Raw genomic sequence first — 12,924 nt, 5'->3', positions numbered from 1 at the left:
GCTACCAGCGTAAACATGTAGTTTGCAAAATGGTATCGCTGGTTCTGTCCCTGCTTACCTACTGGCCAAATTGCCCCTGCACCAACTCCCTTGAATTTCATACCATTGAGAACCTTCTCAGCATTTTTCACGCTAGCGTCCACACAGCGGTATGCGTCCTTCCACTGTTTACCGTCACCCCCATCGGAAAGGAAGCCAACAAGTCCAGCGGTGGGGAACGGGAGGCCGCAGTCACTTGCACCAGCCTGTGTCTTTGGGTCGACTGAGGTGCAAATGTCTGAGAACTTCTTGTCCTGCTCGATCCAGGTCTTCACCACTGACTTGATCAAGTTCAGTTCTTCTTTTAGCTCCACAAAGATAAGACTGTATCGCTCCTGAATATTAACTTCATGCAAACAATACAACTTGTCATCCTTGTACAGCACTGAGCTGTAGGCGGCGTTCTCATCACCAACGGAAATCTGACCAACATCAAATATGCGGTTGTTGTCCGTTACCCATAGGTGGAGTCGGTCACGCTCCCACTTCCCCTTATAATTCAGGGGGTGTGTAAACAGCATCAAACGCTTCCCCTCAATCGTTACAGGAATGAAGGGACTCTGGCTACCAGGTCCTTCCCTTGTTGGTGAGTTGCCCCACACTCGGGAGAGTGTACCAACAGCTTCTTTCCATGTCTCCCCCATGTCTGTGGACTCGAAGACTTTGCGGTAACCAATGTCCGTACGTGCGTTCAATATGATTTTTCCCTCCCATTCAAGAATAGAAGATTCAGTGCAACCCAGCGCAGTGATACCGTTTGCGAACTTCCATGTCTCACCACCGTCTTTGGAATACATAAGCATTGCGGTGATTTCCTTATTTTTATTCGTTGCCTGGACTGGGAACACAAGAGTACCGTCCGTTGTTACAATAGAAACACCTGCACCCCCAAGGAATTGCTTTGATGCCGCTCCTGCAATCTCTTTAGGGAAAATAGATTTTAGTGAGACAGGATCGGTCCATGTAATCGTTGCATTCACCTTACCATCTATCGTTGTCTTCTTCACCTCACCAACAGAAAGCACAGGCTCCCAATCATTTCCAGTAGTGTGCTGAGTCCAGTAAAAAATCGACTTGTTGTATCTTCCCAGAAGCATGTAAATCTTGTTCCCCTTTACGATGACTGTAGGGTCCACCACACGAGAAACTTTACTCACACGAGTGTTCTTCACTGCAATTTGTGTTTCCCACGTCTTCCCATTGTCCACACTGAACTTTACCACCGTCTCGATAAAGGAGTTGTCGTTAGACGTATTATAACGGGCGTCACCGATGGCGATCATCACACCATCAACGTCAATAAGGGAAGGAATACGAAATGAATGAACTCTTCTTTGATATGTCGTCCCATCATTATCTTCGAATGGCACTGCCGTCACCCCTTCTTTAAAGAGTGTGACTCTGCTTCTTTCGCGCTCCTCTGAGGACATAGCGTGAGAGAGGACGGCGCTTGAGCACAGAATAAGAAGAAACACGAAGAATATTCTGCAGGACATTGCCTTATTTTTCCTCTTACCTTGATAATGTTGTGTCGTCCCTCCCTTGATCTCTTTATCTGGGTGTTTATTTCTACTCACGTTAGTAGGTTACTTCGGAATAGTAAGACTGAATATTAATTCTCTTGTCTCTTAGAAGAATCATTTTTTGCAGAAAGCAGGTGAAAAGAAGGAAGATACAAATAAGTACGTGACATTCAAAGTAGCAAACACAAACCTGTGGTGCAAGAGTTATTATTGAAAAAGTCTTTCCATTTCGTACTTATTCAGCCCACAGTTACACTCTTTTCTTTTTTCGATACTGAGATATATACATATACACACTTTTTCCGAATATGCGCCTGAATTCCGTTCTTTTTTTTTTTTCTTCTATGGAGGGAAAAAAATACTAAAGTGACTTCACATACACAGAAAAAAAAAAAAAAGAACGACATGTCAAATCTCACTTAATCCAGGCATTAGACTCTTTGTCCCTGCCAAGTAGAGGGGGCCCACTCATAAGATCATTTATGGGAGTTTCACCTTTCACCATTGTTGAGGAAATGAGAGAGATCACCGGAAGAAAAAAAAAAAAAGGCCACCACGTAGTGACATGGTATCTCGGGTACACAAACAGCAGTAAAATGTGTTGAAACATTTCGAAAGCAATACCTCAATTTTTATTACTGTACGATTTATTCAGATTCTTTTCTGAGATGGTTTTTCTGGCTAATGCAGAAATGAAGCAAGAATCTAACCCAAATGCTTATTGATAACGTAAAACCGTAATTACAAAGGTCTTATCGTTTCAAAAAAAAAAAAAAAAAAAATTCCCAGGTACTTAGTCGTGCCTACCAGCTCCTTCTCAATTATGCTTACCGTTAGTAATGTCAGAAAAGGTGAGAAGAGGATTAATTATGACTTAAATAACTCTCAATATTGAAGCAACTGCAAAAAAAAAAAAAAATGAAGTTAACATCAACAAAAAGATTCACCAAGATGGAGTGTGGAACAATATCCAGCTTGGTAACCAGCCAATTAAGTCCACATACCTCAGAAAAGAGGTGATACATCTCGTTATCGGTATTGGAGTGTAATGTTTCATAAAACATAGGGCATTTTCGAACGCCTGAAACGAAAAGCTTCGCGAGACATGCTAAAGGTCCTAATTTGTGAGAAAACGAAAAACAAAAAAAAAAAAAAAGACGCAAGAAATACTTCAAGAGAAATAAAAACCTATGCAGGCACTCTCAAATGAAAAATGCCTGCGTTATCTCTTGCCATCATTTGGGTAGGGGGCCGAACCCCTCCACCACCACCACCACCAAGAAAAAGAAAAAAGAGTGTGTCAAATTACTTTTTTTTTTTAATGAAATAGATGATACTTACTTATTAGAGATATTACCAAAAATAATAAAAAAAAAGCGTTGAAGGCTGCGGGCACATGGCACTGCCGCAATGTACTATAAGCCCTGCAAGCGCTCCTTCTCTTTTTGAAGCAGCATCTGTTGCTCATCGCGCTTAGACGTCTTTTCTTTCATTTGTATCTGTTCTGCAAACACAGCCGCTTCCTTAAGGAACTTCTTTAGTACCTCATTATCTTGCTGACGTTTTTCAAATTCCTTGCGATGCTGTATAAGGAAGTTCTCCCGAGCCGCTGCTCTCTCAGCTTTGTGCTGCTCTGCCTCTTCACGCTCAATACGCTCCCTCTTAGGTATTTCAAGTTCTCTGCAAGCTCTTTCAAAATAATTCATTTTTGTCACATCAGCCATTTTCTCTCTTGTCGTCTTCTTAAGGTGTTCCGTTAATAACATCGTTAATTCTTGAACGAAATCAGTGGAATTTTTCTGCGTAATTGTATCTGGAACAGTGAAACTCTTATACTTTTCTTTAAGACGGCGTAATACAACCTTTCGTCTTTCTTGATTTACAAACTCTTGATACTCAGCAAGTCCTCGGGCCTCCTGCGCTAAACGCGCTGCTTCCCTCTTCCTTTCTTCATTTTGAACACGTTCCAGTCTGGCATTTTCACGTTCAGCTTCTTCTTTATCCTTAGCATTCTGTCGACGTTCCTCTGCAGTTTCTTCACATAAGTACTGTAAACGATGAATAATACTGCTGCGGTCATGAGCCCGTTGCAAATGCTCTGGACGTATATCAAGTTTTCTTCGAGGAGCAGCTGGTTGAAGGTCCACTTTTTCCGCCAATAGATTAAATGCATGGAGTACCTTCATTTTCGTAGTGTTGCTGAACGACAATGAATTTGTTTTGTGATCAATTTCTACAGCAATTCCCGACTCATTCAGAATGAATGGTTCAATTTCATTAATGTAGTTCTCTTCTGAAGGGTTTGTCTCTCCTATTTGTAGAGAATCTGCCTCTAACCGAGTAGTTTTGGCAGACATACTCTCCAAATACCGCTGAATAATAACTTTACGTAGTGGTTCTCGGTATATTTCAAGGGAAGGTTCTTTTTGGAGAATATTAGACAGGTATCCAATAGCCTTCTTTGCCATTTCCTCATCGAGGACTTCATTACGCAATAATTCGTCAAATGCCTGAACCTCTGGGGAAGCAGTTTGAAGAACCTGCATTCTCTGAAGACGCTTCCAAAGAGATGTTCTTCCTGGTGCTGCCTGAAGTCCAAATAATTGAGCAATTCTTGCGTTTTTCTCAAGAATAGAATCAGAACCTCGTGCAAAGCTTTTTCTTTCCCTGTTAATGTTAGGTGCACAGAGAGTAGCCAGAACTGCTCTGGAAGCGATAGGCATCCGTCCTTCTTCAGTTAAAAAGGCAGCAACCCCTAAACAATGGGCATGAAAAGCGTAGTGTGAACATTTCCAAAAAAGGGAAGCCATCGCCATATGTGCCTCAATTTGACACTCTCGAGAGTGATCTGGACGTTGAGAAATTTCTTGCATTACTTTCGTGAAACACTGTAGGGCTGACCATGCACTTTGCCAACTATTCATTGCTGTTAATATTTGCAAAAGACGACAGAAAACGCCTACTGCTTTCTCAGTTGTAGCCTTCTCCTTGTAGAAATCTTCACGGTCTGCTTCAAGCTCCTTGCTTAATGTAATAAGGTATTGGTTATCAGTCTTTGACGGCAGGTTAATAGGGCTTTGAAGAAATCTCTTGAAGAAACGTACAAAAGCCTCAGCGATACGTCCAACAGCTCGTTTTAAGTTGTGTTCATGACAGTATTCAATGAGTTGCAGAGCTGTATCAAGGTAGAAGGGAAGCAGTTTCTTTGAATGTCCAATTACATTAAAATTAAGCAACTCGCACCCCACCATCTGTGTCATATTTTCTGCAGGGATAAGATACCTTTCCCTTGCCCTCTGCGCCGGCGAAATTCCCGAGAGAGCGGCCAAAATTAATTCTTCCTCTTTAGGGTCCTCCTCCATCATTTTTGCGTTGCGCCTCGCCCTTTCACCTGAAGCGCGGAGATGTTTGAGTGTGATGTCGATGATGCGCCGCGTTCCCTCCTCCAAATGCTGCGATCCGCGAAGTTTATTGCGGTTCCATCTGAATGCCGGAAAGAAGCGGTCGACGGTGACGCCCTGCTCTTGGCTGAAGCACAGCTCGGCGAGGAGGTCGAGGGCGGCGGTGTACACTGGGCCCCAGTGGACCCCGTGCTCAGAGAGCGACTGCAGGACAGTGACAGCCTCCTTGTAGTTCCCGCTGTCCTTCAGCGTCTGCGCCTTCGTCAGACACCCGCGTGTCTTCTCCTCGCTGTTCATACTTAATACGTTGCACAGAAAACCTTTCGCAAAGGATTGCGGTAGATATAGGCAAAGAAAAAGAAAAAAAGAAAAAAAAAGAAAGAAATCAAGTACATACATCAGAAATATAAGGGGTGGGGGGAAAGAAGAAGAGGTAAGGAATACATATTTTACGGCAAGAAAAAAAACAAAAAATAAATTCGTTTTTTCTCTCTTCCAGATGCAAATCAATATATGGGAAACTGCTGCATAATATTGTTACGATGAACATAATTATTATCAATATCCCTCTCTTCTTACTTGTTCCTCCTTAACACTGTTCGCCGCTGCCTCGCGCGATAAGATATGCAACATACACTGAAACTCGGCTGCCCCCTTTATGACAGCGTTCATGTCAGCCGTTCCCTGAGACTCCATCTCCATCACGGCAGTTTTCATTGCATCTACAACAGCATCTAGCTTTTTTACTGCCTCTGTGCAACTCGTCATGGCCTACAGGAAATACAAACAAACATACACAAAGAGCATAAGAAATAAAGAAAAAAAAGAGAAGTGAATTTAAAGTAAGTGTAACGGCTGCCATCATAGGAATTAAATCAAACGTAGAAACACATATAAGTAAATAAATAGATACATACACAGAAACTGATGATTGCAGTAGGGCGACACCAGCACTCCATAGAAATCCACATACTACTCAGGAGTAGATAATATGTATTCAAAATAAATAAATAAAAAACACATAATAATAATAATAATAATAATAATAATAATAATAATAATAATAATAAACAGAAGGATAGATTTACAAATAAGCTCTTTCATCTGAAATAGCTTCACTCGTTAAACATTCATTTCACAAGCTTCTAGAAATTTCTGTAGAGCAATGATAAAACCAATATAACTTAAAAGTTTGAAGAAGCACGAATGCATGTATTTGTTTTTGCCTTCGTTTTAGACAAAGTGTTCAGAAAACGTGATATTATTAACTGGTGTGTGGTATTCCTACTTTTAGAAGGTCTCTACAAATAGCTTCACTCTCCCCAAGAGCATTTCACATTCCGATTAGGTGATATCGAACAACACAAGTTGCACCAGAAAAGGATCATCAACCGTGGATCAATGATGAAACGAAACAACATCAATAACAAACAAACAAACATCCCATGGGATACAAAAAGAGGATGGGTAATGTAGTAAGCTAAACTGTTTAGTAGACTTTTTTAGCCAAATACGAAAGAAATGATCCTTGGTGTACTTAAGAAAGAGGTCCTCGTTATCTGTATCACGGCCAAGAAAAGAAAACTGGTCTCAATAATATCCTTTTAGCTAATTCCATTCTTATATGTAGGCCCTAGAAATACGCTCTTGTGGAGTGCATTAAGGGAGATAAAGAAAGAAACAAAGAGAAAGAGAGAGAGGTGAAGGAATACACTATCGGTCAATTCCACATAGTGATCCACCTTGCTGTGTAAAACAAAAAAGGAGATTCTTTTTTTCTCGGGGTACAGATTCTGTCCTATTGGTGACAGTTACCATTCTCAGCTAGAGTTCAACTGCCAGGGCACCTCAATGTTGGTTCTTTTGAAAATGGAAAAACGCGATAACAAAAAAAAAAAATAATAATAACAATTACCAACACCCAAGCTATGTCACACTCATGCGAACACATGACACACACACACACACACACACAAACAGACAAACACAGACATTCATAAAGAAAGAAAAACACGGATGCGTCTGGCAGAAGCAAAACAGAGAGATAATTCCCAGAGAGAATCTTTTTTTTTTTTTTTTTTACCTTTTACAGAAGTGAGTCTCCCCTTATAGATATAAGGGCTCCTTTAGAGAGCACTCCAGTCGCACCGGGGTATTTCACCATAATCCATAAAAAGTACGACGATATCGCACCGATAAGGTGCCACAGGCCGTGGAAGATTCGATAGGGGTCCTCCGCATCATTAAGTCCTGCAACGAAGAACGGTAAGGCTATCAGCATGAAGAAAGTACCTATGAGTAAGTATTTACGCTCTACCACCGGTGGTCGTTTTTTGATAACACACACGTAAAACGGCACACACGTATAAACAATAATCGGTAAGTATGTATATTGAATATTCCACGGATCCTTAGCCTGCACAACTATAGTAAATAGCAGTGTAAAGTATTTCGCAATGCGCTCCACCATCGGATCCTTAAAGCAACAAATAAAGATCAACCACATACCTACTCCTGTGATAACAGCAATATTATCTAGGCGATGCCACCCAAGCTCATCTAAGAATATCTCCGTGTCAAAAGATTGACATGTGTGATACATAAGAGAAGATGTAAGACCAAAAACAGCTATGCATGCCTCGTACACATATCGTCTTCTGAAGAAGAGATACACTGTTGGTAACATTGGCAAGTGGCTCACTACGGTAGTTGTAAAGAGAGCCCACGGTTCCTCTTCTCTCATCGCAAACCAAAATATTACTCTACCTACACAAGAATAAAAATAACGTAAAATAGAAGGAAAGTCAGCTTCCAGGTAATAATAAAAAAAAAAAGAAAAACCACACATATATATAAGACCCTATTGAGCTGTACATATACGTACACTGAAACAGGAAGGGAGGAAACTCACGAAGAATGATCCATTACATAACCACATATTATCACATTGAAGCAACTATACTATGCGAATCGTATTTCGGTAAGAATAAGACAAAAAAAAAAAAAAATAAATAAAAATCGCCTAAGGAAAATTAAACGTCAATGTTCACAGACACAGTGTTTGTATCTTCACTATGCAAGGCCTTTCCACGTCGCCTTATGGAGATAAAAAATTGATAGAAGCCTAACCCCATGCAAACATGAAATAAACCATGCCAAATGCGAAAGGGATCGTTACGATTGTCCAGCCCCCAGCTAAAAAACACTGCACCAAAGCAACATGATGTTAAACCGGCAAGGAATTTTTTACGTATTATGCATTTTCGCCTTCTAGGTTTCAAAAAATGCGACATAAGTACCATGAGAGCGCCCAAAAAAACAGGCAGTACCGTGTAGGTAACATTCCACGGATCAAATTCCTGGAGAATTAAAGTCGCAAAGAAAAAAACAAATTTAAGATTATCCATTACCGTCTCTGATTCAAAACACGAAAGGTGAAGACATGTAATGGTAATCGAGGAAATAGCACCAATGTTGTCTAATCGATGCCATTGCAAAGTTGAGAGAAATAATCGTCTATGAAAGCACTCCGATGTATGATACATAAATGATACCAAGGCAGCAAAACAAGAGAGAGAAAACTCGTAGAGCATGTTTTGTCGATGAAGAAATTTCATGGTAGGAAATAGCGCCAAATGACTTAAACAACAGGTCAAGAATGTGGCCCATGGAGGATCATCGCGCCCGCCCGCCATAACTTTCCAGTCTGCTGTAACTGCAGTCTTGAGAAATGTATCTACCCTACTGAAAGAAAAGAAAAAGAGAGAAAGAAAAAAAAAGGCAAAAACGTTAAAAAAAAAAAAAAATAGACATGCAGATTCCATATATAGAGTTGAGTATCATTATTACTCTACAATTTTCTTTTGATTTTCTTCTTTACCGTCATATCTTTTCACTAAACCGCTGTCGTAGTTGTGTAATACAGTACATCAGATTTCCGGAGTGCACAACGTCCTTAAACACAAACTGGGAAAGCACTGTAATCTCGCGAGAGACATGCATCTCCGGAGCTGCCGCATCTAGTAAGTGTGCATCCAACAGACGGATAAGCCCCAGTTGATAGAGAATACTCTCAGGACCATGTCGATGCAGCATATCTGCAAGTTCACGAACGAGCAACTCCGTCTTCGGAAGGATGTTGTTAACCATGTCCGTCAAAAAACAACGTCGGCTCCTCTGTGATATGGGAATCGTCAGAAGTTTGCGGGAGAGTTCCCGCGTCAAACGCTTCAAATTCAACACCTCAATCTCCACACGCTCTGCAGTCAGTTCATGAAATGGAATAAAGAAAGAGTAGAGTTCTCCCATTAGGACATCATCTAGGTTCCATGACCTTTGAGTATTTCGGTGAATATCTTGCATTACTATACCATTTAGGCCATACAATTTTCGTTGCGGAGAAGGTCTCTGTGCACGATTAAAGTACACTCCGAAGAGTAATGGCAAGTAAGAAAGTACTGCCATGCTAAAATTATCATCAGTAGTGATGGTACGAGATCCACCTTGATGTTTCTTTCCCTTTCTGAGACTCTTTTTTCTATCATTACTCAAAGTAGATTTTTCTGGGGTTTGTTTTTGAAAACCTTTATGCTGCTGCGTAAGCCATTTTTTGTACCCTTCTTTCTTCTTTTCCACTGAAGTTGTATCGACTATGAAACTCTTTTTGCATGCCTTTAAAAGGATAGCCTTGGTACAGGAAAGAAGAAAAGTGTCATCTATAGAAGAGTCTCTCACTCGTTGAAGGGCATCTTCTCTAACTTCATGATGCTCACCACATATCATACGTTCTTCCTGTAACATCAAAAGAGTTTCAGCCCACTTGTCAATATCTGTTTCTTTTTCATGAGGTAGTGTAGCCGGATCGTTGAGTATAATACCAGTTGCATCTATGATAGGTAAATCTTTAAAATCAAAACTGAGTATACTATTAATGATGTATTCTAAAAGTTCTTTTGACCATTCAAGATAATTTCTTGTTAGACCTATAACTATTGTGCGTACCTGTGCATTTTTCGCAAGTGTAAGGCTAATAATTAGGGAAGCATGTTCTCTTACGTCTTGAGAACCCTCCATAATAACTCGACATATCAAAGGAAATGAACGCAAAAAGGTAGAAGTCATGTGCAATTGAACAGTTTCTGTTATAGCTGCATTTATTGCATGAAATACAATATGCATTCCACGAATAAATGCTTCTTGTGATGACCATAATTTCTTGTCATGTAGAACTACCTTATATGCTGCAGTCTGTCTCTCAATGTCATCTACATGTGTCTGCCCTTCTATCTGTAGTAGTGTACCCAAGAGATTCATCAGAGCATTCCACTGTTTGTCCTCTATTTTTTCTGAAACCATGAGAATATTGTTTAATGACGGAACCTCACCAGTCTCCAGAGATCGCAAGTAAATATAAGGATGGTGCGTTATCAAAATCTCCACACACTCTGCAATAAGAATAACCACTCGACTCGGTTCCTGGCAGCGAGTGGCGAGTAAAGTTAATGCCTCACGGAGTAAAGTAGGAGGCAGTGTCGCCGGATCTCTGCCACAAGAAACACGAAGTATACCTGCTAAGTACTCACTAACTGCCGCGAACGGACTTCCCGTGTTGAACACAAGTACACTAATCTGGTCCATTACCCCTACCGTTTCAGTAAGCGTACGTCCAAATAACGTAATTCTTGCCACGAGAATAAACAACAACTCTGCTGCAGATGCTCTAATAACCTCATTTCCACGACTAAACAGAGAATCGAGTAGTCCATACAACACATTTGTATCTACAAGATGTGCCGTCATTGTGGCCTCAATGGTAGAAAAGTCAGGCAAGTTTAGACAGAAAGTAACAACCTCTAGCAACACGTTTAATGCCGCGAGATTGATCTTGCAGCTTTGTAAGGATGGACGGATCAAACAAACAACAACAGCGAGTGGCTGAACCGTGGTAATAAGATACGCAATGCGTTGCGCCATAGGGTTAGCCTGAAAGACATCTGGAATCAGCGCTAGAAGATCAACAACTCGTTCCTCCACCACAGTCTCCTCTTGTACTTCCTTTACAATGGATTCGATAATCGTTGCCAAGCATTTGACATCAGCTGTAGGAATCTGCATCCCTATCAATTATTATTTTTTCTTTTTTTTTTTCCAATATTCATATTACTGCTTGTTATTGACGATATTGCCTTCAGAGACGTAAAGTATATACATATATACCTTTGATTCTTATTTTCCTCGTAGAATCGTGAGGGGAAGTCGCCCGAGCAAGATGAAAAAAAAAAAGAGTGCCTCAGCAAAAGAAAATAAAAAAAAAAAAAAAAAAACGAATGAAAGAGAGAAGGCGGATGCATTCCCATGAGAGAAGAGTTCAAAGACGGATCTGTGAAAAATAAAAATGAAATAAAAAACTTTCATTCGCAAAGGGCCCATTTTCACCACAAACACTCCTCCTCCTCCTCCTCCTTTTCTTTTTCTTCACCATACTCAAGTATGGCAATATTCATTCAATGGTACAACAGAACACACTAGTAAGTAACTTATCGTGATGGATGGGAATGCAATCCATCTGTGTTGTTCACGGGGACTTCTGCACAAGAGACGCCTTCTCCGACTGTGCGGGGCGGTCTGCAGCGCCGGCGCATTGTCGGGGCCCGAGCGTCCGATACGCGATCACGCGAGATGAGACTGCGCGTTGAGGAGCGCGATCCCGTTGACGGTGAATTTCTATATTCAACAGGAGGAGCCGTGGCAACAGCTCCAGACCCCGTCCCGAGATGTGTGTAGAGAGACAGGAGTGCTTGGTACAACTCCCGTGTGGATTCCTCATTTTGTGCAGTCAACACTAACTGCGTGACATCTGTAATCTTGTCGGTATCCATATTTACAACAACACTGTACACCCCGCCCTTAAGAAGAAGGTGACAGCCCGACACACAGTTCGACAAAAATCTCACACCAACAAAATCCACATCGTTGTTGGTCTCTTCAAGAAGTATTGACGTCTCCCCAGTGATAAAGCTGAGAGTTACAGTAGCAATTAAATCCGTATATTCTACGGTACTTCTTACGTGGATCACAGCTTCTTCACAAATGGCATCAACCGCAACATTAACCATCGTGAGTACATCAAAGGAAGTATGGTACTTCAGTCCTGCAAGAGCAGCACTCATTTTTTCGATATGTAATGATTGTTCTTCTAATTTGTCAAGAATAAGGGAGAGGACTTCAGGAGTGTTTTGTATACCGTTGAGCGCCCAGGAACTCTTTTGTTTGGGGCTTACTGTTGAGGGTTCACATTTAGGGGAAGCACACATCCCTTCTGCTATCCCATCACGAAGCCACTCTGGAAGAGGCCTTCCACCTTGTTCATCATCTTTAGAACTATTCATTTCACACCGAACCTCTTTTTCCTCCCTTTTAGTTGAGAGAAAAAGAAAAATAAAGGTTGTGATAATGATTGTTATAAGAAAAGAATAAAAATAGGAAAGCCAGGAAAGAAAGAAAGAAAAAATAAAAAATAGAAAAAAATCAAAAACCAAAAAAAAAAGAACTTCCAAACCTTCCTATTCCCCCGCGCCAAAAAATAAAATAAAAATAGAGAATATGGCATTATTTACGTGGGTCAAATATTTCTTCATCTCATTACATCACATTCCTAGAAGGAGAATGAGAAAAAGTATATCACGTACTGGCACGCAAAGAGAAGTGAGATAACGTATCTCATACTTGTTTTGTAACTTTGTACTGTAACGAATGAAGTAGAATTTTTTTTTTTTTGTTGTTGTTTTGCTTTTTTTTTTTTCCCACCTCTTTTGATTAATTTTTCACATTGGTTTTGTGGTTTGCTGATATTCACTCTTGTTTTCTCTTTCCCTTTTCGTTCTCAACCTTGTTTCCCTTGTACTTGCCTACACTGACAAAGGATGTTTTAAAAAGGAAGGAGACGCAAAAGAAAAAAAAAA

General features: G+C 40.6%; 6 protein-coding genes across 6 annotated transcripts; all 6 read right to left on the bottom strand.

Moving 5' to 3' along the window:
- Positions 1–2: 2 nt before the first annotated feature.
- Positions 3–1,469, bottom strand: TM35_000202610 (Chain A, Sialidase; the record flags this gene model as incomplete). The annotated part of the gene is made up of 1 exon (XM_029026946.1): positions 3–1,469. A coding segment is annotated over one exon (1,467 nt), but the record flags the coding sequence as incomplete, so codon positions are not given.
- A 1,508-nt stretch (positions 1,470–2,977) lies between these two features.
- On the bottom strand, positions 2,978–5,260 carry TM35_000202600 (uncharacterized protein; the record flags this gene model as incomplete). The annotated part of the gene is made up of 1 exon (XM_029026945.1): positions 2,978–5,260. The coding sequence occupies one exon, from the start codon at positions 5,258–5,260 to the stop codon at positions 2,978–2,980; it is 2,283 nt and encodes a 760-aa protein (XP_028881917.1).
- A 1,789-nt stretch (positions 5,261–7,049) lies between these two features.
- TM35_000202590 (uncharacterized protein) lies at positions 7,050–7,706 on the bottom strand (the record flags this gene model as incomplete). Its single annotated transcript, XM_029026944.1, has 1 exon — positions 7,050–7,706. One exon carries the CDS (start codon positions 7,704–7,706, stop codon positions 7,050–7,052), a length of 657 nt encoding a protein of 218 aa, XP_028881916.1.
- Positions 7,707–7,995: 289 nt separating this feature from the next.
- Positions 7,996–8,658, bottom strand: TM35_000202580 (uncharacterized protein; the record flags this gene model as incomplete). The annotated part of the gene is made up of 1 exon (XM_029026943.1): positions 7,996–8,658. One exon carries the CDS (start codon positions 8,656–8,658, stop codon positions 7,996–7,998), a length of 663 nt encoding a protein of 220 aa, XP_028881915.1.
- A 187-nt stretch (positions 8,659–8,845) lies between these two features.
- Positions 8,846–11,077, bottom strand: TM35_000202570 (uncharacterized protein; the record flags this gene model as incomplete). Its single annotated transcript, XM_029026942.1, has 1 exon — positions 8,846–11,077. The coding sequence occupies one exon, from the start codon at positions 11,075–11,077 to the stop codon at positions 8,846–8,848; it is 2,232 nt and encodes a 743-aa protein (XP_028881914.1).
- Positions 11,078–11,499: 422 nt separating this feature from the next.
- Positions 11,500–12,351, bottom strand: TM35_000202560 (uncharacterized protein; the record flags this gene model as incomplete). The annotated part of the gene is made up of 1 exon (XM_029026941.1): positions 11,500–12,351. One exon carries the CDS (start codon positions 12,349–12,351, stop codon positions 11,500–11,502), a length of 852 nt encoding a protein of 283 aa, XP_028881913.1.
- Positions 12,352–12,924: the final 573 nt, after the last annotated feature.

This window comes from Trypanosoma theileri (genome assembly GCF_002087225.1).
Source record: "Trypanosoma theileri isolate Edinburgh chromosome Unknown TM35_Tth_20_V1, whole genome shotgun sequence".
In the NCBI taxonomy this organism is placed as follows: Eukaryota; Euglenozoa; class Kinetoplastea; order Trypanosomatida; family Trypanosomatidae; genus Trypanosoma; species Trypanosoma theileri.
Note: the sequence above shows the minus strand (reverse complement) of the source record. Positions and strands in the feature narration are given on the sequence as shown.